The sequence below is a fragment of the Pholis gunnellus genome (genome assembly GCF_910591455.1).
Source record: "Pholis gunnellus genome assembly, chromosome: 8".
Lineage (NCBI taxonomy): Eukaryota > Metazoa > Chordata > Actinopteri > Perciformes > Pholidae > Pholis > Pholis gunnellus.
The window spans coordinates 18,867,724-18,894,851 of record NC_136534.1 but is presented as its reverse complement, the minus strand read 5'-3'; the positions used below and the strand labels follow the sequence as shown (position 1 = coordinate 18,894,851).

At 43.4% G+C, this 27,128-nt stretch overlaps 1 protein-coding gene across 1 annotated transcript; it reads right to left on the bottom strand.

The window, feature by feature from the left end:
- grik5 (glutamate receptor, ionotropic, kainate 5) lies at positions 1-26,451 on the bottom strand (the record flags this gene model as incomplete). The annotated part of the gene is given in 21 exon segments (XM_079165325.1): positions 1-630; positions 1,915-2,036; positions 3,331-3,459; positions 6,162-6,387; positions 7,540-7,705; positions 8,518-8,691; positions 8,915-9,024; positions 9,621-9,734; positions 10,717-10,920; positions 12,081-12,188; positions 14,689-14,793; positions 16,058-16,177; positions 16,180-16,212; positions 16,619-16,768; positions 16,771-16,779; positions 17,556-17,609; positions 18,285-18,463; positions 22,272-22,437; positions 22,834-22,931; positions 25,450-25,614; positions 26,295-26,451. Coding segments are annotated over 21 exon segments (3,174 nt in total). The 5' UTR covers positions 26,407-26,451.
- Positions 26,452-27,128: the final 677 nt, after the last annotated feature.

Below are 27,128 nucleotides of genomic sequence, written 5' to 3'. Positions count from 1 at the left end.
TCAGTCCTGCTCACCCAGTAGGTCTGTGGTGTTGCTGTTCTGTGGAGGTGGAATGGGTCGAGAGGTATGAGGTGGTGGACTGTGGTGTAGCCGCCTTGGGCTGGGCCCCCCTCCGCCCTCACTGTCTGTGTTGGATGAGGATGGGGGTGGGGGTGGGGGTAGCCTTGGCAGGGGTGCTGATGAAGGTGGTATTCTTGTTGTGGTTGATCCTATACTGCTGCCTGATCGCAGGCTCTGGATCCTCCGGCACTCCTGGCAGATCCGCACGTGGGTGCAGCTGCGGGCGGGCAGCATCACAGGGGTGGGGGCTGGTGGAGGAGGGGTGGTGTTGGCCCCCAGGGGATCATCTAGGATCCGCTGGGGCCCCGGGCCTAGATCGGGAGGCCCCGTCCCTCCTGCTCCACCTCCTCCAGCTCCACCTGTCAGCGGGCCAGCTCCACTGTAGAGCTTGCCGTTGCTGAGGCGCATCTCCCGGACCAGGCGCAGGGGCCGAGGGGCCCCCAGAGCGATGCGGGTGGGATGGCGCAGCGCTGCTGAGCTGCTGAGGGGCCGACGGCGGCGCATACGGGAGCTCTTCTTACAGGAGACGGCGTTTCTGAACTCTGTGATCATCTCCTGACAAACAGACACCTAAAGGAGAAAGGAAAGGAGGGAAGAAAGAGGGAAAGGCGGAAGGGAAGGAGGCAAAGGTAGGAGGGGCGCCACAGACACAAAGTAGGCAGGCAGCCGAACAAGACGGTGGTAAAGCAGTACATAAATAAGAGAACGGAGGGACAAGAAGAAAATTGAAAAGGAAAAAAGCAAAAAAAGAAGGCGGGAACAAGGCAGAAAGAACACACGGTAAAGCATGGTAAAAGAAAAAGTCACAGGAGAAGCGAGGGCACAGAGACCAACAAATGGTGGGATGGTTTTAAAACAGAGATGAGGAGGCGATGGGGAGATGAATAGAGATGGGAGAACATCCAAGGAGCAGAGAGAGTTATTACAATCCAAACACACAAAACACCAAAATGTTGTTTAGTTTATGGGCACTTCATTATGGCACTATGCACTATGAACGGACAGGCAGGCCTGCAAACTCAGGTGTACATATACAAAGGCACACTCACGCACACCCTCACACACACACACACACACACATACAGTAAAGCCACCCACCAATCAATTAATCATTCCAACAGCACATTCCAACTACTGTAATTTGCACACACAACGATCAAAATGCATCAACACGTCCACTACAGACAAACAGCATTCTCATTGAAATCATAATAAAAATTCATGTGCTCACATAAACAGAAGCAATACTCGTTATCGGAGAACAGACACTGATGACAGGAGGTGTGTGTGTTTGAGAGAGAGAGGAAGGCACGCAGTGAAATGGGTGAGTAAGTAATCCAAGAATGGAAACGAAGAATACCAGCGTACATGTGAGGCGTGTAAAAGAAGATACATCGTGACATTTAATGCCAGGGAATAAGATCACACTAATTTTTTTTTATGCAAGCAGATATTGGCATTTCTCAATATTGCTTATCAGTACCATCAAGTTTAGCTCACAAACACTTGCCGCCATACTGGTAAACACCAACCACTACAAGGGCACAATGACTTCAAAACAGGCAGGACATGCAAAGTGAAATCAAATTCTCTATTTGTTTTGTACATTTTGGACACTACAGCAGTTCAGTGCCACATACTTGAACATTCCTCTCATCTCACATGCGCATTCATTGAACCTCAGGTGTTAGAGCACACACACAAACAAACCAACATACAAATGGATGCAAAAAGCTGAGAGAAATCTACCCACTCTCACACACAGAAGAAAATAATCAAAAAGGGTTGGCGGGATGCCTGGTAACCTACTGGGGTGTGTCTGTGGGGTCGGCGTGGGCAGGTATGGGGGCATACCTCATCGGCCTCTGCAGAGCGGCGTGTGGACCACACAAACTCCATAATGGCCACAAACACGGCAATGATGAGACCACAGATCAGCACCACAAAGATGCCCCCAATGTTCTCCATGCCCAGACCTGAGAGTGGGCCACAGGAGACAAACATTAGCACACGGATGCAGAAACACACCAACACTGGCATGGTTTTAAACGTTTGACTTTGCTGTTAAATGTACTCGTCATGGAGAGTACTACACAGCCTGTGAAAACAGTTGTGTAATGTCTTCTGTGGCTCTGGAAGAGCTCTGTGAAAGCACAATGTTTCAGGAAATACATGGTTTCCTGTCTTTCCGAGAGTTAGGTGAGAGCGTAGATATCACACTCATGTCTGTACGATAAATATGAAGCTAATGCAACGTAGCTTATTTTAACACAATTTCAATTATATTTGAATGGCCCGATATCACAAATTGCAAATTGGGCTTTACAATCTGTATAATATACGACATCCTCTGTCCTTTGGCTCTTACTGTGGCCAGTTAAAAAATACCCCCGATAGATTCAATACTGGTCGTTCTTACACTTGATTTTTGTACGGATGAAAACAAACAAGATATGACAGGATAAGTTGGTGTTGACTTTACAGTCTTAATGCTAAGCTAATTTAATCAGCCGGTATCGCTCTTCTCATCTAACTGTTGGCAAGAAAGCAAATAAGCAAATATTCTCTCAAAAATGTCAAACTATTTATTTATGTCTGAGAAAATCACGTGATCTCACTTTTGTAATCTCAGGTTATGGACTGAAGAGCACAGACTTTTAATTGACAGCCTGTGTAACAAACTGCAGGGAGTTCGAAAGACATGGACCGTATCACTTAGCCACTTAAAAATAGATTTTTCAGCCTCAGTAACTCCAATTTTGACCACTCTTATTAAAAAAAGTGTCTGCAAGTATCTGAATGTTATCTAAGTGCAACACTAAATAGCTGGCTCTTTCAATTGAATTAAAAAGTTGAAATGGCCCATGATGTGCGAAGTTGAGATAGACTGTACAGATGAAGTTTAATGATGCTGAAAGGTAAAGGACAAACATTCTCAAAATAGATTTTGATCTGACAGCAGTGGTACGAATACTGAGGCATTGTCATTGTCTTGGTCATTTCTATACACACACACACACACACACACACACACACACACATTAACATTCACATGTGAACAGACAGACTCACTCTAATTAAACTCCCATTACACACCACCTGAGACAAACAGACAACATTTGGGAAGTAAAGTAGATTGTGCTAAGCACCCTTCACAAGGACATTAGGTTAGTCATAAGCCATTAGCTGGACTGCAAAGAGTGAGGAGACTATTACTGGGGAAATTCGAGGGAACGAGGGAGAGGAGACAGACAGCTGCGGTCGACTGACCCTTGACGCGGTGGTCCCCCTCTTTGGGGCATTGGCCTGCCTCCCACCACCGCCTCTTCAGTATCTCCAGCCTGTTATTCTCCTGCAGCTGGAGGATGGCCAGCGTGAGCTCATCTCTGAACGGAGACCCTGGGAAATGACAGGAAAGCAGGATAAGAGAAAGTGGTCGAGGAGGGAAAAGAGGTGCAGCAGAAGAGCCCAGAACAAGAGCTCGGGTTTCTTTCACAAGAGGGCAAAAACATGAAACGTGGAGAGAAAAAGGAGAAGGAATCACAGGCATAGAATTGCTGTTGCAGCCTCGAGATGGCTAAGAGTGATCTGACTTTGAGAATAAAGAGAGGATTAGTGAGAGATAAAGAGCGAGATTACAACCAGACAGAGCCAGTGGTACAGCTGCTAGTCAGACCGCATACAAAGCATGTCATGAACTAGATAACAGTAAAACAGAATGGGCGGGTTTAATGGGTCAGCCAGTTACCCAAAGTGTTGTCGAGTCGTGAAGATATCTGAACTGCTTTCTGCAAAACTGTTGACAGTGTGTGCTTTGAATTGTGACAGGAATATTGTTTCTAGATCACCTGTTCTAGCCGTTATTCTCTGGGAGGCGATACAAGTCACTTCCCACCATGACAAACCACTTGAAAAACACAACACAATTATCCCCCACTGCAATACAGAGCCTGAGCTCCTCCCTCCACAAGCATGTGTTGCCCTCTGAGTGAGACTGTTGTTGCAGTGCAGTGATGTTGACAGAAATGTGCTTCTACACACGGAACCAACGTCCACCAGCACGTCTGTGTGCTCATCAAAGAGAATTATATGGAATTTGTTGCCGAGAGTTAGATGAGAAGATTTTCCGGTAAATATTAAGCTGCAGCCAATTAGCTGAGACTGGTTCTGTCCAACTACAATAAAGCCAACTCATTAACATTTTGATATCCTTTGTTTATCTTTTGAAAAAAAACAAAATGGGAAAACAATTAGTTACGCTTTTGCGGGGTTTTAGTGCCGGACAATCTCCTCCTGAATGCTTGTCGACTTCGGAAAGGCACGAAATAGTCCAGAACATAACTCCCCGAAAAAACGCATTTTATTAACGTCTGGACAGAGCCAGGCAAGCTGTTTCTACCTGTTTCCAGGATTTATGCTAAGCTAAGCTAAACATCTCCTGGCTGTAGCTTCATATTTAGCGTACAGACTTCGGAGTGGTATCCATCATTTAACTTCTGGAAAGAAAGCAATCAATTGTATTTACAAATATATCCAACTATTCATTTAAATTGAACTCTGCCTCGAGGTACGTGAGAAAACGTGTTGTTTTATTTCTAAATATCTGCCTCAAGACCTCTTTCTCCTCTTCTGTCTCTCCATCATGATGTAAAGTAACTCTGCTTCATCTTCCTCCACACCTTTGTTCCGTTAAATCTTACTTTCTGTCCTTTTCCTCCCTCTCTCTCTCGTCGTTCATTTTCCCTCTTTGCTAGAACGGATCACTGTGATACAACGACACCGCCTCTTAATGCCAGAAAAAAAAGGAGCTTCAGAAGAGCCGGACGTGTGTGGAAAAGCAATTAACTGCAAGTTCATTACTTCCAGTTGAAATACTTACAAATCCCTTTGATAAAAAATTAATCAAGCACGTACAAGACATTTTTCAGATCTAATCTCTTACCAATCAGTACTACTACATGTTTCTATTTAGCATTAATTGATCTCATGCAGGTGCTTCTGCCTCTCCAACAGTAAGTTTGTATTTGTATATTGCAAGAACATTACAATGATTCCCAATCTAGGGGTCGGAACCCCAACAAGGGGCTGCAAACTAATGAGGCATGATATGATTAAATTAAATCTAAACTCTGCTACATAATATTATGTTTAATTTCTTTAGAATTTTCTCTAATTTTTTCTCTTTTTTGTGAAATGTGCAGTCTAGTTTTATCTCTCTGGCACTCAGAAAAAGGAAAATCTGTTATTGACTGAACTTACTCACAGTTCAAACACATGCGCTCTGTGACGGTGGGCAAGTAGATGTTGCTTCGTATTAAAAGCTTACCAGCACAAAGGTTGAGAAACATCCCAAAGCTGTTGTTCTGTTAATGATTTCTAACTGAACTGAATTATACTTATATCTGTTTGGTACTATATTTAGGTAGAACTCAGAGGACCATACATTACTTAATATATATATGTTGTTGTGACAACACCCTATTCTTTTGAATTAATCCACAAGCTGTAAAATACAGTTGCAGTTTGTAACAGGACCAAAACAAGGATCAGTGTGGCATCCCTAGTGGCTTCCCTGCACTTGTTATCAGTTGTCCAAGATTGATTTCAGGCCTTTATGGATAAATTATAGGTCTAATCAAAGATATGACAGCTTTATTTGTGACCCTCCGTGACTTTAAACCTTAAAGCATGACTGAGTGTTTGCTGCAGGCTTGTAGGCTTTGAAATGCTCCAACTGAAAATGACACTGACTAAATCAATTTTGATGCCTTCAAAACCTATATATAGGCTTCAAAGGCCTGTGATGATTTCATTAACATGTTTTAAACTCTATCTATCTATCTATCTATCAATTTTATTGGTGATTTTATATCAATCATAAATCATACTAGCAGCTCATAATTTTGAGTGCTACGGCACATCCATCAAAATCCTCAACAAACATCCAGAACTCAGCTGCCAGCGATCACATCATCCCAGACCTTCAAAACAGATCCGCTGACGCCAACCTCCTTATTACCTGGTAGTTATTGCATTATCAGCTGCTACAGGCACTTTGTAACAGATGTCTTGTTTGAAAAAGTATAGATCAGTATTATTACCCAGTGGCATGCCGATGCCGTAACCCTTGGTGTCCAGTAGGCCTCCTATCTTTGTGAGGTTACAGTTGAGGCCGCGGTAGTACTCGTTCATGGTGCTCTCCATCAGGAAGGCGTACTTAGAGTTGACCACGCGGGCGATGCCCTCCTCTGTGCTTTTCACGAATACACTGGGCTGCTTGGAGTTCATGTAGTTCCACATCCGCTGGTAGGTCTGGTAACGCGAGTTCTGCAGAGGAATGAGAACGCAACAATGAGAATTAAACACTGATTACAGATGTGTTGTACACTCGCGGTTCCCACCATGTCCTATCGTCTCACTTTAAGGCAGGAATGAAATGGAGATCGAAAAAAATGAAATATGGAAGACAGAGAAAAAGAGAAAGAAAGATGCGTCCTCGATGAACAGGGGAGTGTGAATAATGACAAGCAAAGTAAAACATCAATGGCAAATAAACATAAAGACGAGTGAGGATAGTAGAGGGGGGAAAAGCAACATGACTAAAGGCAACAAATGATTCGCTCATGGCGTAGCTGATGCATCATCTTTCATACTGATGGAGGTAAAAAAGCACACAGGAGGTGGTTCAGCACAAAGCAAAATATGGTAAGCTCTAAAAAAGGATTAAGTGTTTAAGTGCACAATTATATGTTGCATCACTGTGTGTGAGAAGAGAGGAAAACAGTAGAGAGGGCCGCATCTGTGTGTGATAATGTGTATTGTATGTGTGTGTTTGTGTGGATTAGCCATTGAGTGGGGTAATGTATTGTAGCATTGAAACTGGCTTATGTAGGCAAACATACACCACTATTTCTTATATCCTCAATATGGACAAAAACCACGAGACTACAAAAGCACACACTCGCAATTTGGCATGAAGCCATTTCCCATGCATGCACACAAACAAACAAACAAATGTTTTTTTTGATACACTCACCTACACATACTCCCACATGCAAACACACCTACACGCGGAGACAAAACACACACACTCTTTGACAAACACAGATGCCGACACAGAGGCCGCAAGCGCTCTCATAAGCAAACACAGGCAGTCAGCCACTTAATACAAACAGCCATAAAGAAAACAACAGAGCAACTCAGAGACATGGTAGCAAATATGGGGACAACAACTTACTCTCGGCACAGCAACAAACAGTGCACTAAATCACAAATGTACACACAATCGCAAACATTTTGTGAAAAATGTACGCTATAAAGACAACTCAGGGAATCGTCATAATCTAGAGTAAATCCAACTTCCCACACAATCAACACCATTTAACATGTAAGCACGGACGCAAAAACAAACACATGAGCCCGTTCAAACAGCCCAAACACAAAGCCGACCAGAGCCATGGCTGCTGCAGCGGGTCGTACCATGAAAAACGTCATGGTGCTCCCTCCGTGGATGGTGCCATACTCGATGTTGGTCTGGTCGGCCAAGTCGTCCGGAGACTCGATGGGAACCTCCATCCTCTGGACGGTCAGGAAGGCGGCCAGGTTGGCCGTGTAGGAGGAGATGATGATCAGGGTGAACGCCCACCTGTGAAGTGGAGAGAAGGGGAGGAAACATGTGAAAAGGGTGAGTCAGGAAGGGTGGTATGGACACAATCATCTATCACGGTATGTCCTTTCTGCATCACAACATGTATATATATATAATGGTGGAGTAAATTGTCTGGAAAATGTCTGGAATATAAGATATTCTCTCACACTGAAAATCAGATACAAATCTAATTTAACTATAAATCATAAAAAGCCCACAACGGACTAATGTAACCAGAGAGGCTAAAGGGAGCGATACCTCAGAAAAAACAATATCGCAAAAATTCCCAAATATACATTGTCTTACAGTATTTATCATCACATTACCAGGCTTTAACCTTCAGGTTTCCAGGACTACTCTACCCCCTCAAATGCGAAGATGGGACTTTCTTATGACCCTTCTTGTCTAAAAACTTTCTTCGAGCACATGATGTACTCACTATACTCAATAATATACCATATCTTGCTCGACTCAGTGTAATTTGGTCGTTCTGTCTTCCTCTACCCTTTATCTCTTTAGCTCTTAGCGATTATTACTTCAGTGTGTGTGTGTGTGTGTGTGTGTCTCTTTCACAGTCACTCTGTTGCCACAGGAATATCGTCGAGCTACTGTAGCCTTTCTGTGAACTTAGCATTTCTGTACTGTTTGCTTGGTGCTCAGGGACTAACATTTGTATGTGATATGTAAAATGTAAAAGCTGTTATCTGTCAAACTCTGAGCTTACACCACTCTGCACAGTAACCTAAAACACATTCTCGAGTGGAAGGGACTTTAAACTGGCACAGAAACGTAACCATTCAGTAACTTACCACACCCCACTAACACATCTGGTGGACAGGGCTCTGGGCATTATCTCTGATCCCTGCTGCATGAAGCCTCCAATAGGGAACCACAGGCTGTTTCCTAGCGTGTACTGGTTCTCCAACATATCCTTGCGCTCTCTCAGACACGGGTGAGGGTTGTACCACTCATAGGGGCTCAGCCTGGTGGGGAAACAAAGGCAAAGTGGAATGACCTTGGGGTCTAATGCATCTCTGTCATATCATACGAGCCAACGCCAATCAGTCATTTGATCCCTGTCAATCTGTCTGTGGGCGGATGTTTAAAGTAAAAAACTATGAAATGTGTCAGGCAACTCGTGTTCAACAAGATAAATGGCGATGGAGCTGCAGACTATGGGTACAGTGTGTGATGTAATGTATTGACCTTGCAGCCAGGAAGAGCACACAGCTGACAGCCAGGTAGGCGAGCAGCATGAAGAGCCAGACGGCTGGAGAGAAGGGATCGAGGAAGGAGAAGTAACCCGGCTTCCGACCCTGGTGCAGGGAGAAAGAAGGAGAGGAGAAAGAGAGGTGGAGAGATGGATAGAGCAACAGAGACAGACAGACGGGAAGTTAGAGAGTGTTAGAAAACAAGGTGTCATGTCTCAGCAGTCAGGGACCGGCCCCTCTGCACCACAGGAGGGCAGTGTCCTTCACTGCACGCTGATAGTAAGTCTGCAGTGCTCTGATACGCTAATGCTCCAATCCATAAATGCTCGGTTTCACAATGCCTGCTGCTGAAGCATACTTGGCTCAGACCCAAAACCTCATTAGCAATGTAAAGCCGCCACTGTTACCGAGTTACAGAGCACTGACTTATTGAGCAATTTAAATTACGACGATAAATTTCACTGTGGACACAGTGGATGCAGCATACTACGTAAACACACGCCTCGGCTTCAAAGATGAGATCAGCTGTTATGTAATATTCAGTCTGATTCCATAAGAATCATCAAACAAGTGAAGCCCGTCGCCTTCTGTGTGACCCTGCCAGCTTAAAAGCGGCGCAAATAAAAGAAATGAAATCTAAAACGAGATCTGTAGTGAGCATCGTGCAGCGGGCGCCCTGCAGCCCCGGATGACACCCTCACCAGTTGAACTCTGTACAAGATGCTGATCCCCAGGGTCATGAAAGGCTTCGAGAAGTCGATAACTTTCTCTCTCTCTGACGTGATGGTGAAGCCTGCTACGGCCAGGTCTGCTTTCTGTAGAATTGACAAAGATAGATAGGTGGATTGATAGTAGTGGGGGCGAGAGAAAGGTAGAGGTGGTGGAGGAGAGAAAACCGACAAGTGGTCAGGTAACTGCTTAAAAATAGAAAAACACTCAACGCTGCACTGGGTAGATGAGAGAGAGCTCTGTTTGAAATGACTTGCCAAATGAAAAATGAAAAGTTTTGACTACGGCACTTGAAAACACATTTGGAAAAACATATAGACGTGCACTCTCTTTCCCTCTTGCACACACACACACACACACACACACATTATCCACCATCCAAATTAGGCTAATTGCAAGTAAGCACTGGGTGACTGGTCTTTCCACCTGTATAAAACCCTGCAGGTCTCTGGTCGCTCTGCCTCCACTCCATCTCTTCCATTAAAAGCTAATTGATGAACATGGGCTGCTAATTAGAGCTGAGTGATCAGGCAGTGGGGAGGGCAATGGGGGGAGAGGAAGCGTGGAGAGCTGGGGGAGCACCAGTGTGGCAGGTCCCACACAGGGACCATAGTCTGGTAATTGAAGTATACCGTATGGTAATTAAGCAGAGAGGGGCTCTCATTAGCCTGCTTCAACCACAGTGTCTGTCAGAGGCACACTAGGCCTGGACAGGGAGGGAAAGACGGGGGACAGGAATAGAGGAGGGCTACTGTGAGGAAAGATGGTGCAGACAATTTTAGGGAACGCTACCACTCTCTTTTGGGGAATTATCAAGTCAGCTTTTGTCCTAGATAAGAGTCCTGCTCCCCTCTGAGGGCAATTTGAAACATGGGAAGTTACAGCGGAGTCGTGGTTTGGGGCTACAGCGTGAGTGAGTGTGTGGGTGTGTGCGTGCACGCGTGTGTGTTCAGCCTAAGTTTCTGTTTGTAAAGACACTGGATAGAGCATTTTGAGCTTGTTTCTGTGTTTCTGGTTTGTTTGTGAGACAGAGAGAGACTGAGGGAGGGAGAGGGAGAGCATACTCACCCTGTTGATTAGCTCTCCGACCATGCCAGTCCAAGAGCCGTTGGGCTCTGGAGCGCCGTACAGGCCATCATCCACCAGCTTGATCTTGAAGGAGAATTTCAAGATGTCTGCCAGCTCCTTCAGCATGTCGACACAGAAGCCCTCGTACTGGTCGTTGCCCTGGAAGTCCTGGTAGTTGTCTCTGCGCATCACATATGGGTTCTCCTGAACACGAGGGGAAAAGAGGGGTTTCAGTCCAAAACTGAGAGTATCCTGTTTGAGCAGGGATTAGTGACTGACATGTAAGGCTCAGTGTTTCAAAAACAGGGATTTATATTGAATTGTAAAAAATGTACTGTTATGTCAATGATAGATGGTTTAACGTTTTGAGAAATTTGAGTGATGAGAAGATTAATTCTACTCTCATACTTTGTCTGAAACATTGAGTTTTAGAGACATAGTACTTTACCAGGCAGGTAGAGTCTTTACAAAAACAAATATATACGGTTGCATTATGGGAATAGTAGGATTCAGCTTTTTTGGAGCTTGAGCAATACTTTGGACTGAAAGAATCAATTTAGACCATTCTTTTTTAAAATCTGTCACCTGTGAGCCCCCAAACATGATGGAAGTCCAATACTAAATTGCTGGAGAACTCCTTTAAAATACATGAAATGGCTTCCAATCACTGGATCTGTCGACCTCCAAATCTCATATTTCATTTGCAGGTCTTACAACAGCAAAAAAAAGGGGAGCTGGGAGGGGGGGAGGTCCTAGCGGGGAGTAATTACTGTGCACTCTGATATTTCATGTTTTCTATGGCTATTATTCTACTTTTTGATATCGATAACAATTGATAACAAAACGAAAATGGCTTCCAAGAGAATGCAGACTGTGTTCTCATTGATTTCCTTTATTTCTTGTCCTGTATATTTATCTATTGTTAAATTTAATTTTGTATTTAATTCTTTGGTAATAACTTAACATCAACATTCATGCCAACAAAGCTGATTTGATGTTACATCATAGCATAATCTGTTGCATGGGATTTACTGTATCAGGTGTTTTTACACATGTACACTGACCTTAAGATGATGGAGCACCATCATGTAAGGGATTTATTGATTTTCTGATATGACATTACTCACATGGAAACCAAAAAGAGACAACTTGTATTTTTCGAACATTACACACAGAACACCAGGATTTTGGCAGTTTGAATTCAGTCACACACACTCTGTCAGTTTCTATGACAGCTACAGCGACGGCAAAATTAGCAGAAACAGACCACAGCACAGCATGAGCTGCAGCACAGCCTGCACAGCAAAACAAAAACAACTCTGACCTCACCAGCGTGATGGTCCAGCAGATAGCTGGGATCTTACCAGTATGGTGGTGACAGTGAGCGTCTTGTTTGCCAGCGTCTCTGAGACATTGATATCTAGACTGGTGGAGTTCATTGCCAGAGTGTTGTTGGAGTACCAGACCCCGATCTAACAGAGAAGAGAAAGCAAGAAGAAATCAATGGCTATTGTGGGATAAATAATGTACTATTAAGCTCTTACTTTACTGCAACTGTTTTACTGTTGCGGCAGGCTACACACCATCTATGACAATCTGCTACTGCTACATACTGTATATGCGTATTGATTTAATTGCACCCATTGGAGCCATACACATACCGGCAACTAGCATGCATTGTAAAAAAATAAAAAATAAACACTTTACAAGCAGAGCAATGAGCTGGGAGAAGATGAAAAGCATTCTTGATCAGGAGTTTTATTGCCATGTCTATTATTTTACACTTTTTTTAAATTGCATAAAAAAAGGTCACATATTTCCTTTTTATGGAGACAGTAAAGTCACTTATGTACATAAGTATGTGATTATGACCTAACTCGTGTGCAGGGGTGGAACCGAAGCTCACAGAGGCATTTCTTTGGGAGATGTTGTACATTTTTCAATAAGTCAGAGGAGAGGTAATGACTCCTCAGACAGAATCACAGGTTTTCTTTAACACTCTTTATCCTGCCCTGACATTTAAGAGTGGTCTTTTCTCTGTGAACCACCACTGCCTGCCGACAGTGTGGGTGCTGTTGTGCAGAGAAGTCGGCTGTGTTAAAATGTTAATTATTGCAACATAACTCTCCCGTAGAGTTGAAGTCTAGATTTAGGAATGGTTATCAGGTGGTATTTAGCGTTAGCATGGGTGGCAGTTGGCCTATAAAAAAAACAAGCAAGACGTATTAAGGGAAGGTGAGGAGAAAGTGTTTCCTCCAGTCAATGAACCGCAACGTAATTCCCTCAGACTGGATCTGCAGTGATGTGTGTACTTATGCTTCATTTAATCTCGACTTTGAAATGCTGGTGAAATGCATTTTGATCTTTATCTTTCAAATGCTCACTGGAGGAGTCTGCATTGACAGAATAATGGCAACAAAATGCTCCTAAACACCTCATTGGCTGGGTCTGCCAACATGTTATTTTGGTTCCCCACACTGTTCAACTACCCTTAACAAATTTGTTGTGGCATATAACTGTATATCAAAGAGATAGAATGCCCAGACTGACAGGAGAGGTCTGGTTCAGGAAAAATGAATGAAAAGGAATTCATGTGTAGAACAAAAAGTGAGACTATGTCTTTTTTCAAAGAAGTCTTAAGCAAGAAAACGCCCTCTTTAGAGAGTGTATTCAATACACTGTGGTTTTGCTGCTGCGGCCTTAATTGTTCTGGTATGAATTCAGACGGATAGTGATTTGTAACTGACATTATTGAGAAGGTTTGCAAACTTGCCTCTTCACCGATTGTATTATTGTTACACTATATTTTAACATTTACAATTATCCTGTAATTGCCATAGTGGAAGTTGTTCAGCAAAAGTCATATCGTCACATTTTTAACACTTGGTTGTTTTTATTCTAAGTTTGGTTGGAATCATTCATATAGTTGTTGTGAACACAATATGATCATATTGTCACCATACAATTCCACTGAAAGGCAGTAGATCATAATATGGATTTAATGCCCAGCCCTAAATGCAACTCAAACCCAAATGATTATTTGAATCGGGCATACTGCTCAAATCCTTGAAACAAACATGCACAATAACAGTGTGAAGAAACTGCAGGGCATTGCTTGGAAAAATCTTTCCAACGTAATACAATTTAAATGTTTTAGAATCGTGGTTTCAAAACATATTCAAGAGGAAAATGTCGTCATGACCACTTAAGTCTACAGCATGTCAAGCAAGACCTGATCCAGTAGAGTCCAAGTGAAAACCCCCAAAACCCTAAACCAATACAAACTAAGCCTGAACAAATCCAGTTCTATAAAAAACAAAGAGCAAATAAAACTCCATTAAGCTTCCATATAAATAGTATATGTATTATAGATACAGTCGGATGAGCACGAGGAGCAGATTTATCTGCACATCCACTCTGTACTAAGCTTGAATGAATGTCATTGTTTGTAGGCAGGGGAAGAAAATAAACCAAACACTAGTAAAATACAATGTTTGCATGTTTTTAGATCAGAAACATCAAGTCAACATCCAACAAACAAACAACAACAAACAAAGCGCCTGGGACAAGGTCAGTCCAAACATCAGAAGACATTCATAAGACATAAAAAAACACTGGACTTGACACTACAGATCTGTTTATCAAATTTAGCAACCGTTTGAAATGCAGTTGATGAACAAAACAAGAAGCTAATGTATTCCAGTAGCCGTCAGATGAAATGAAAGTTTACTCGTATTTGGAGCTACAACATGACCCACGTCTGATGGCAGGTGACACTACAGTGTCGTCACGTGAACCGCATCAAACCAACTTCATAAAGATATTTGACGACTGTCATGGCAGCCTGCAACAGCTGACGTCTGTGGTAAACCGCTCCTCCGGCATAGTGAAGTCAGACGGCTGACCTGTGTCTAACCCAAAGCCTAAGGGCGGTGTGACCTGGCTGCTGCACGATAACAGGTGACTCCTGACCTCTTTGTGGCCTCCTCTGTGTTTCTCCAGAATCCGCAGGGTATAGTTGGTCCTCTGACCTTTGCTGTTGAACTCCACACGCCCTGTCAGACCATCGTACTCCACCTGGCAGGCAGACGGAGAGAGTGACATGAGAAAGCATAAAAGAGGAAGGGAAAGGAAGACAAGAAAGGATGGAGAACATTAAAAGAAAGTTGGTAGAAATAATGAGGAGACTAAAATACAGGCAATCTTCTACATAACATCATATATACAGACTTTCTACAGTGATGAGGAAGAAAGAGAGGGTGAAAGACTAAAAGAAAGAAAGAGCAAGAGAGACAGAGGAAGTGTCTGAGACTGGACAAGACAAGGGTGATTAGTTTTGGATCAACGAGGAGAAAGTGACTGACTGAGCGAGGGGCTCAGATAGAGCAGCAGAGAGAGTCAACAGCTCCCTAATAAGACTCGGGACTGCACCTCACAGCTCAGCTCTGCCTCTCCAAAACCCAGGTGCTGGCACAGTTAGCAAGATCTATGATGAATGGCACGGTGCTGAAGATGGAGCACACCATGATGTTGACTAACAAAGGCAGATGTCGGGCCGGTGGGGAGGACGCAATGAGAGATGGGGCTCAGGCTGCCTTGACAACAGGTAGTCGATGAGAGGAGCACACAGACGACCGGAGATGGGAGATGACAAAGAGTAACAAGACAGATTGTTGCTGTACCTGTAGTCATTAATCAATCAGCCAATCAGAGGAGAACAATTTATCATCCACAGTTCTGATTAGTGATAATCTTAAGAGGCATTTTTCATGACAGAAATGACAAACATTTGCTCGTTGTACATTCTCAGAACGCTTTTCTCTGACTCATATCATTATAATTTGAAAATATATGGGCTTTGGGCTGTTGGTGCGACAAGACAGGGCAGCAATGATTGTTTTCATTGTCAATTATTCTGCAATTAATCATTTTGTCAATAAAATACCATAAAATACCAAATAATACCATCACACTATCTTTGAGTCCAAGGTTTTTCAAATGTGTTGTTTTATCCGACCAACAGTCCAAAACACGACGTTTCAAATGAATGTCACATACATCAAAGAAAAGAAGCAAAATCTTGAATTTTTAGAGTCTGAAAAAAGCAAATATATATCATTTTTCATTGAAAAATGACTGAAACGATTATTATTATTTATACAATTTTATTTTAATTATTAATTATATTTTAATTTATTTATAAAAAACATTTCATATGAATATCACAAGCGTTGACCTCTAAAGAATTCAACCAAACTGAGACCATACTCTAAACTCATATCATATTTGAATGCATGTACTGTATATCAGCAGGTGATTTTATAATACTTTAAGCATTTACCATGCGCAGGTAGTTCATCAGACTGGTCCCATGTTGCCAGATCTGGGGTGAGGTGCAGCTGAGTGGCTTCACTCCAATTTCCTGACTGCGGTTCAATTCCCTTACCGCCCCCGACCACCACCATGCACCGCATCAAACATCAGCGCTGACGAGAGCTGTGGAAGGGGGAGAGGAAACAAGAGAGAAACGGAGGGGGAGAAAGGCAAAGGGGGAGGGATGGAAACACAGTGAGGAGAGACAAGGAGCCAAGGGAGAAGATGCAATGAGAGAAGATGTGCCAGCAGAGATGATTGAATGGTTAACAGGGATGGAGGGAGGGAGGCAGGGAAAAGAAGAGAGAGAAGAGATGTGAGGTATGAGTAAACCAGTGGGGAGGAAACACAGATGGATACATCAATACCCATTAAGTACAAGCAAAAGACTAGCTGAATCTCTTTAACTTGCTCCATGAATCAGTGTGAGGAATAAAGTAGCTTAATGTTACATGGCGTACAGACAAAGCTTTGAAAATCCCTCTTGAATGTGCACGTGCATGAGTACTCGAGTGTCCGTGAGACTGACCGCGGGGCCGGGGTATGTTAGGTCACAACCCTCCCTCCAAGAGAGGTTCAGGCTCCTGATGAACTCCAGATAGAAGGGGTGGGTGGTGTTAAACATGGAGAAACCCACAATATTTGACTGCTCGTCCACTATGTCATCCAGCCTCAGGAAGTCGGGAAGTCCTAAAAGGAAGAGGAGGAGCATCGCAGAGAGACACAGAAAATTCAGGTGAGTGACAATGTTGACAGTGTATCAAATCTTAGCACAGACGAAGAATACTTGTGCAAAGGAGAGAGAGATAAAGAAAAAGAGAGGCAACCGGGGGTGACAACATATAAACGTCAGATGGAGAGAGAAAACGGATATAGACATCTAGAGAAATGGGAAAGCAGTGATACAGGGGGAAAGAGAGGTTGATGGAATGGTAGATTTGTCACAAAGATATATACACACACACAAGATGTGGCATCTAAAGCACAAGAGCACGTCATGTAGAGAAGAAAAAAATAAAAATAAATCAGGCGCACAGCATAATGTGACACATTAATTTGAATGGTAGAAGGGGAGGTGAGTGTATCAAAAGGGGGCAGATGAAAAACACCGGAAGCGTAGAGAAGGTGGCGGGTAGCAGAAGAAAAAGGGCAGTCACGTCTGTCATCACCTTCACCTCAGACGCCCTTTGTCCTTCAGTTTCCTTTGCCAACCTCATCTGCACTCCCACATCTTTGTACAGTGCGTTCATTTCTCAGATCCCTCTCTCTCGCACCCTCTCCCCACCCTCCATCTCCTCTCTCTTTCTGTCACCTCTCTCTCCTCCCTTTATCTTATACCTCCTCCGCCTTAGCACCTTTGCTCGCTCATAAAAGAGACAGAAGAGGAGGAGCAGGAGAGAGGAACAGGTGAAAATGGAGGGATAGAAGACAGAAGAGCGGAAGGGGTAGAATTGGTAAGCTCTTACCATTGTGGTGAGTATGTACTTGTAAAACGCTGATGTCATCCCCAGCTCAGACGCCTGTGGGACAAAGAGAAAGAGAGATTAAGATGACAAAGTAAAAGTAGGGGTGATGGAGGGAGAGAGATGGAGGGCAAAGGGGGTGAGTTATTGAGAAGCAGGGAGGCAAAGAAGAGAGTTCTACAAAGTATAAGGGACTATGGGGGAGGAGAGGGAGCATACGTAAATCACAGTTTTACATCATCAGGCTAACGCTAGGACATTTCGCTGAGGGCAGACAGCCGCTCCAATGTGCCCAGTGAAAACATCCCATACACATTCAAACTATGACTCACTGCGCTGGCTATCGGCATCACAGGCCGTACTATGAATCAGAAGAAGCCTGGGTTACAGCTGCACCGCATCCCCAGCAAAAGATGTTCTTTTGTCAAATATCTTCTCAAGAGCACAAGTGATTGTTGCTGGCAGACATACATACATACTGTTCCCTATTGCAGAGAAGGTACACATGCATGTTAATTCTGTTAAGGCGGCAAACATGCCAGCCACTGAGAGAGTTGTTTTTATCTTTCTGACAGATAGTAGCTCTGCATCTCCTTCATGACAGTAACCTGAATTTCCCAAATGGGTACATTGAAGAGAAAAAAAAGCAAACGGCAGTGTGTGTACTGTATATAACCTCACATCCTGCACGTATGTGCAGCCGTGAAGAACTCGGATTGCTTCAGAACTGACCTTCTTGAGGATGAGATAGGAGACAGAAGCGTTGGCGTCAATGATGATGGTGGCCACTTTGTCGTCACGGATCTCCTTCAGAAGCGGGGTAGGGTCCAGGTTGTCATCCAGCATTCTGATTGACAGCGTCTCCCGGGAGATGAGAAAGCGGCGGACCAGTTCCTCCAATCTCAGCAGGCCTGAGGCAGAGCCAGAGCACAGATGAGCTGCATATCAACGTCTGTATCAGTAGACACAAACTCATATTTCCAAAATGTAAGCTTTGAGGGACCAGTGAAAATCTTGATTTATCCTCGGGTGGTCGTGTATTTGTGTCACCGTGCATAGCATGATCGATGGTTTGTCTAAATCTCCAGGAAATTATACATCATTTGATGTGGAGGCTACAATATGTCTGCATTCACTGTTTGAAGGATTTATTTTCATCTATTATAACCTTCACCAAGGAAAGTTTGAATTCAGTCCCAGATGTTTGTTTCTCAGCTAATTAACAGTGTATCTGAAAATTAACCTGAACTTGAAAATGAACTTGACGAAAAAATACTCTAAAAAGCCGCACACCTTTTCGCTGCATAGAAAGTATTCATGACAAAAACTGTTTTAAATAAATGCATTGATGTGCAAAATAATCGCACGAAGAAGAAGAAAAAAAACACTGGTGTGTAAAGGCCTTTGAGCCAATGAACAACTTTTAGTTTACGCAGTAAAAAACTCCACCATGTGGCCATTTATAAAGCACTTTACATTTTGCATTTAACACCTGAACAGTAAAGAAACATTCTTCCTCTGGATTCTTTGACGATACATGATTCTTTCAGGCTACATCCATTTACATGTATCTTCATCACTCCTCCTACAGACACACTGATGAAAGCAAAGGTACAGATACATGTTGGTGTGACTTTAATGGGTTCAGACCAATACTTGAATTGCAACTTGTGTCCGGTAGGTTTTTTTCCTCAAACGTTTGAGCAGAAGTTTAACTACTTCAGTCCACTCAGTGTTAAGTTGCTAATTGGAATATGACTGCCTTTTAAACTAGATATGATGTCACAAAAGCTTTCCTGTAGGTCAACATTTTACTTGGTTTGCCATAAACATATGTCAATATATTTAAATGCAGTGTGCAAACGCAACAAGATAATAAATGTACATATGAAGCCCTAGTGTTACATCAAAACATTTTAGCCATATGGCGCCACATCAACATGACAAAATATAACTATAACTCAGGGCTTAGGAGTCTGACTCAACTGAAATTCATCTTTGTACAAAGCCCTAATACTCCCAGAGAGGTTTGAGGTATCCTCCAAAATTGATGGGGGCCATCAGCCAATCAGTATGACAAATTTCTAAACATGTTCTATTAATAGAATAATAATTCTAGAGAGTTGTTCAGCCTTGGCAGAGGTATGCGCTCTTTGAGTGCTTTGTAATTCACTCTGTTGTCCCATCCGTCAAGCAGTGCTTTTCAATTCTTTGAGTGATTCACTATGAGCAAAATAGTATGTGTTCAAAAAACTGATCCTGAAAAGAAAATTGGAAAAGAAACTGAAGACTCAAGGAGTAGAAAAGATGCACAGAAATAGCAGCAGGAAGATGGAAATACAGTATTTGAGACAATTCACACACAAGCGAATTCCTCTTCAAAACGAGTTTAATGACTCACTTGACATTGTGTGTGGAATGAGCCTTTACCATGAAGTCTACTCTGATGTTTCCTAATTGTAATTCCATAGTAAAGCACCCCTAGCTATGTAAATAAGTGGTGGGGCAGGCATCTGGGGGACGGAGGGGAAGGGGAGAGGGAGGAGAGGAAGAGGGGAGAGGTAGCGCACAGAGCCCTTCAGCAGGAGAAAGCCTCTGTAAGCAGTGGGGTAATCACTGAACCAGGCCAAAACTTTAATTAGTTTGAAGAAGGAGGGGAAAAAATCAATGTGCTTTACAGCTTCCTCTCCTCCTCTCTCCCACTTTCACACATTCTCTCTCACACACATAAGCTCTAACCTCTCTATCTCTCTCGTCTTCGCCCTGTGCTCTAGTTACCTCACTCTGTCTTTATCCATCTCGCTCTTACGCCGCCACCATCTCCTCCTCCTTGTGCTCAGTCTCTCCCTCTCGCTGTCCTTTCACCTCATCCATCTCATAAAAACTGCATAATGGTATTAGGCTCAGATAGCACGTTGTGACCCAGGCATCGAGAACGATACGTCTGAAATGACCCAGAATCTCTGACTCGATCTCATCCAACAGAATATCTATTCTACTTCCCCGGGCCGAAGAGGGAATAATGTAAATAATGCAGTCGACATGGTGTTACCAAAATGCGTGCATGGCGTCAATGAAAATGTGTGACTTCACATGTTACTCGCGTCACTGACAAAAAAGAGAGAATGTCTGCTTCACTTGAACACACGACTCTACACTGGGGTAAACAAGATGAATAAAACAAGTGGGCTGGTGGTAAACATTGTCTGATGTTGAACCTCTGCAGTGCCTCTACACACAAATCATACGAGTACCCCGAAACCCCCACTCACACCTCACACGCACAGGACGCTCAATACACACACACACACACGTGCACTCAAACACACGCACACGTACGGACAAAGTGAACCAAGCACTCAAAAATATAAAAAACACACACACACACACACACACATCGTGCCGCACACACCCACACGGTCGTTCACAGTGTGGAACAAGCCTGTTGAGTGGCAGTTAGCACCTATTCTGCAGCCATGGCAACCAGCTCCATGGCGATAGATAGCGCGGCCAAGTGGGTCAGAGTCTGTGAGTGTGATAACCTTGTAAAGATCACCTTCAAGCTAAAGATATTAAAACACACGCAGCCCTCCTCGTCTCTCCACCGGTACAAGCTGTCGTCTTTTGACCCGGACAGTAACTATGATGCTGTTGTGTTGCCTCTAGTGACAGACAGGACTCTTATACACATTCAACCGATGATCAAAACGAGAAATCTGACGCCATTTCAAAGCTCTTTTTGTGCAGCGAAATGACGAGTCGCCAAGGAATTCAGCTTACTTTCTGGAAAGCACGAGGCGTCGGGGCTACCTGCTGGGGAGATAGTGAAAGCGTCTCAATGACTGAATACATTTTTCATAATGTCACAGCTCTTTGTTTGTCAAAATCCGCCCTTTTCACTTTGCTATGAGAAGCGTTCACAGACTTCAATGGTGCCACTTATTCTTTATGTAATTGCCCTTCAGTTCTTGCACGGTTCAACTTGGCTGGTGTCAGCAGTCAACAGCTGCACAACAGCTCAGCATCACTCGCGCGAAAAGTTAGGCGACCATCCAGTGGGGAAAAAATAGGATTTTGCCACCTCCTACAACACATAGTGTATTATTTCATCTATTCACAAAAGTTTAGTTTGAATACTACAGCCACCATCCGACCAAGCCCTTTAATTCCTGCGACTCTCAATGGGGCATTGCATAATGAATCAATAACGCACTTTTTCAAAGTGAAAATAAAAAGTGCTAGTGACTAAGCCCTGAATCCCCTGTGATTTCTAAAGCTCTCAGAGTGCCTGGCAAGTTAAATCAAATGTCCCTTAAGTTCTTCCAATGCTGGAAAGCATTTCAAACACTAATATTTATTAAATTGGTTTGGCCTAAAACCCTTTTGAGGTGGATAAGAGACGGTGAGCAAGAGTGCATGAGTAAAGAAGAAGAAAAAGGAGGCTGCAGCAGGAGCCATGTTCTGAACTCTGACAACAGACAGAACTTTATGACCAGACTGTCAAAATGAGTGTCCAACAGTGCAAAACAGTCATATCCGCCCAAGCAGTGTGATTGTGCCAACACTCCCACAGACAGACACACACACACACACACACACACACACACACACACACTAGATGAATAAACTCACAAGAACACCCACCTAAACAACAAACACAGCCACGCAGTCACACATAAATTACTGTATGTCTCTAAAAGAGGCTGCACGAGTACTCACACTCAGCCTTGGCACAGACCAGGCTGGCTGAGGGGTAGCTGAACGAGCGCAAGATGGCTCCTATGGCCAGGCTCAGGTCCTCGTTGCTAGGGTACAGAGTGACAGAGGCAAAGCGCAGGTACGGCAAGCGGGGAGTTTCCTCCGGACCGATCTTGACATGAGGGATCTGACAGAAGGAGAGAGGAGAGGACAGGAGAGGATAGAGAAACATTAAGGGAGGCAAATGCATCCTGATTAGCTCCCCTCCAAGCACACACAGCAGGAAAAAAAACGGAATATTGAAGCTCCATTAGAGAGGCTACAGGGGGAAAAGAGAGAGACTTTAAGGATAAAAGGCTACGGGAAGAAAGGAGAAAACAGCTGGAACAGGTGGATGATGGTTAATTATATGAGAAGTCCTAAAAGCAAGGGAAAGCAAATGTAGATAAATTCATCACGACGCATGTGAGTAGGAGGCGTAGTAAGTCAGAGAGAATGAGGTAGGAGCTGTCTGTACGCACACGAGACACCGATACACACAGATTTGTACAGATTTGTGTGCTTGTTTATCTTCCACACTCACCTCCTTTTCTCCACATATATGACTGACAGTAGAGCCAGAGGCGGGGCTGGAGGCGGGACCTATCACAGAGACGACGCCTTTGGGTAGAATCTGACACACTGAAAGGGAAAAGGGAAAGTAAACATTGGATATGCAGACACATACCTTTCGCTCTGATCCATTTTGATGGCAGCACAGAGTTGGCATACAGTAAAGGCTGTAGTCCGGGGAAAGTGTTAAAATGCAGCAAAAAAAGAGGATGAATTAGGGTTTCACTTTACCCGCTGATTCTTTTGTAGCAGCACAATCCGTCTCATTATAATCTGATTTATTTTGCGATAAATACTCCAAGGACTACAGCAGGGCAGGCCAGGCGTTGCCTGCTGCTATAATTCACTTCTTTAGACAGCTGCGTTTAATGATTTTTAGGATTTCTTTGCTTTAATTATATCTCTGGCATCAGAATAATACTAACAGATTGTTGGGTTGCCTTCGATTAACAAATGCCATTTTGTATCATGATCCTTTTTGCAGGAAGACATTGATGTGGGGGTAACTGTGTTACACATTTGTCTGTTAAAATAAGATCTTTGCTCAAGTAGTGCTGAAGTAAACTCTATGATTCAGTTCAAGCATAGATTTCAGTCTTCGAAACCTCCACATGATCAAAGTCTTGATATCCATGATCCAAGGATATGTGAAGAAACTGATTTCAGACCTTTTCATGATACATTTCTGTCGGCACAGAAAAGCTTTATGTTAGCTCGTATAATTGATGAATGACACTCATTATCTCACACCTTTTGTCCCAAATGCCCAACGAATCAATGCATAAAAAGATGAGACTCGGGTATTGTCTATTCTTTTGAACCATGAGGAAGATCAGTTACGGTTATTTAATCGTTTCATTAGAGAAAGTCATGTGACTAAACGTACCCGAAAATAGTTGCCACATACGTCTCCACTCGGTTAAATAGAGACATTCATGATTAAAAGTAAGTAACAGACAAGCCGTGTTCATCGTCTGTCTGACACTTGACAAATTGACCAGCCTGCAGTCTGTGTTACTGATCGATACACTGATTCACTTTCTTTCTCAGGAATCAGATAAGAAGGCCAACGTCTCATGTCCGTACAATAAATATAAAGCCTGTAGTTTTGGATTTAGCCTACAGACACGAAAGGGATCTCATCTAACTCTCGGTAAGAAAGAGCATCAAAGAGCACATATGGTAGAAAGCATATGCCTCATCTGTGTTACGATAAATAAGGGGGTCCTTAGAAAATCTTCTCCCCTGTAAGAGGACCCCGGCCCAAAAAAAGTTTGAGAACCCCTGCTTTAGAGAATACTTCCCTGTTTTTGTACAGTATATTTTGTTTGTGCGGTAAGTTCATTTTTGTTCAAGTTTTCTGTCTACTCACCTAAAAGTTGCTTTCACAGATACAGCAGCCATGAGTCTGGTGACTTAACTGTGTTATTCTGATGGTCATAAGCTCTTTTCTTGCTGGCATATTTGGTTGGTATTTTAATTCATCCCAATTAGTCCTCTTCAGTCCCTGCCACTGTCTGTTTGTGTGTGTGTGTGTGTGTGTGTCCCTGTATATGTGTGAGCGTGTATGCCCAAACTGTGACCGTGTGTGAATGTGCATGCGTGTCTGCAGAAAAGGGATGTGTGTGCATGCATGTGTAAATGCCTGTGTATGCTTGTGTGTGTGTGCGTGCGTGCAAGCCTGCCTCAGAGAGCCGTAGCTGTAAGATGATGAGCTCTCTGATCCAGAGACGAAAAAATGCTGCGAGCAAACAAGCCTATCAGAGTCTCCTGCCCATCGGTCAAGGGCACACACACACACACACACACACACACAATTCATGCATGCACATATGTACACGACCCCTCTCAAGCACACATAGACATTTTGCCAGTAGCTTGTGGCAGGGTTATTGACCTATTAGAATAGGAGCAGAGTGCCTTGTCTCCTCTGTGACTGGATTCAACAGTACTGCTTCTGTCTTCACAGACTCCATACATTTTGTTTTAACTCAGTACATCAATACAAATTTCACGGAGCGGCTGTGCTCTGTGCTTTCTGCTGTCCTGCACTGCTGATCTGTATTAGTATTTGATGATTTGTTTTTGTCGTGGCAGACACAGTAGGAAGTGCCAGCATGTTACTGGAGGGCACTGGTCCACTGTTTTTAATGAGACAGGCTTACTGGCCCATTACTGGTCTCCAATGACGTGTAAACTAATCAGCACAAGCCCTCTCTGGCTCCTAATCACATGAAAGTGGTGGAGGTTTATCGTTCTGGTCATCATTTGAGGATTTTGCTCACAAAAAAACAGCTCTTCAGGAAATGTAATTGTCATTTTATTTTGTCTGCCCTTTTTAAGTGGAATAAAACCTGTAGTATTCTGCAGACTAATGTTCTTTTACACTCTATAACGGTCACTATTAATATTAATAGTCCACATTAATAATAAGATCTACTGGTATTTCCAGTGGTCACTCTCTGCCTGTGCTAATTAGAGACTCTGCCCTACTGGACTATAATGGATTTAGCAGGACTTAATCACTCTGATGGGTTGGGTGAATCTGCTCTACTGGTTCTCTGTGGCATGCATCGGCTCCACTCACTGGTGTCCGTAGTGTCGTACTGGGAGTCTTTTTGCAGCTCGTATATGTCCACCTCCACTCGGGCTCTGGACGGACCCTCCATCACGCTGTTGATGTTCTCCCTGGCAAGGGCCAGCGCCAGCCGCTCCCCACGCCCACAAACAGACTGGTCATCCAGGATTGCCGCTAGAAAGGCAGAGAGGGAAGGAGAGGTTGGTGACGGCCTTCTCATCTAACTCACCATCAGAGAGCAAACAAGTGTATATTCCAAAATATCAAACATTTTCTTTCATGTTTATAATTGTGATTAGGTTGCTGCAAAGCACAAGTCGTTAAGTCTGTGATATGTTTATAATGTTTTGTCTAGCCTCTGTGTACATGAGTTGTTTGGTCAGACAAAACATTTTTGTGTTTACAGAAAAGGTCTAATTTGCATACTGGGTTTAAGAATCCAGTATGCAAATTGCAATAACTCTGGAAAATGCACTGCTATTAAAACATTGAAGAGTATTGTTGCAGGTGTCAGCTCTTCCTGCTCCTGTTGGAAGCTTTTTTTGGAGTAAGCACTTTTATTCTTAATACTGCAGTAGAGCAAAATGACTTAAATAATTCCAATAAGATCTATCAATCTCTCTTTGCATGGGGAATTATTATTTGTGCTGTGTAAGGACAGTATGGACACCAATAGGTATATTATTAATGCTCATTTGGCAAAGTGCTTTGATGTCACTTTATCTCTTACTGCCCAGGCCAAAGTGACAAAAACCCACTTTGAGGCACCAGAGCAAAAAACAAACCATGACAAGTATGTTGAGAAACGTTTTGATCCAGGTGTAGTAAGGATGGATGGACGGCTGGCCACTCACCCATTCGGACGGAGGAGAGCAAAGGGGCCTGACTGAGGGAGCTTGGCAGCATGGTGACTAACAGGAAGGGGAGGAAGTGTATTGACAGCAGCAGTGCTGGCAGAGCCGGCATCTTCTACTGCTCCTCATGGAGAATGTTCTGCTGGCTGCCTGTACCACCACCTTCAGGATCGGAGGACACACTGCACGTTACTGGACACACACTCATTCTCCTGGTACAAGATGTCTCTCTTTAAATTGTCATCCTGCTGCTTATCTTCAGTTTGCTTTGTCACATTTCCATGTCGTGGGAGCACCTGTAATTTGACAGCACATACAATAGACTTTCATATTGAGCTATGAAGATGTTCCCTGTCGTATCACAGAGGCAGCCGAGTCCCGTGCACACTCTCTGTCTAATAATAAAATACAGTACACACATCTCTACACACGTCTGGAGAGTCTGCCGCTTAAAAGTGACAGGACTCAGCCTTGAAGAAATCTCCAAGGCGTTCAAAGACGACATCACAACAGCTGGCACACACGTCGCCGCACATTCATTCATACACATCTACACTGTGCGGACACACACACACACACACGTACATAAACTAAGCCATACAAACAGATACACAGTCACAAACAACAAACACTTTGTACAAACGTACAAAGAGACTCCCAAGTACAAAGGCAACAGCCTTGAATACACATACAGCCATGTACTATACACCCACACACGGTGAAATCCACTTGCATGTTTTCCCTAAAACTAGCCCCCTACCCCCGCTTCCAAACAGACACGCAACCACCAAAAAGAAGGACTCAAAGAGAGCTCAGCTGAGCCTCACTGGTGCT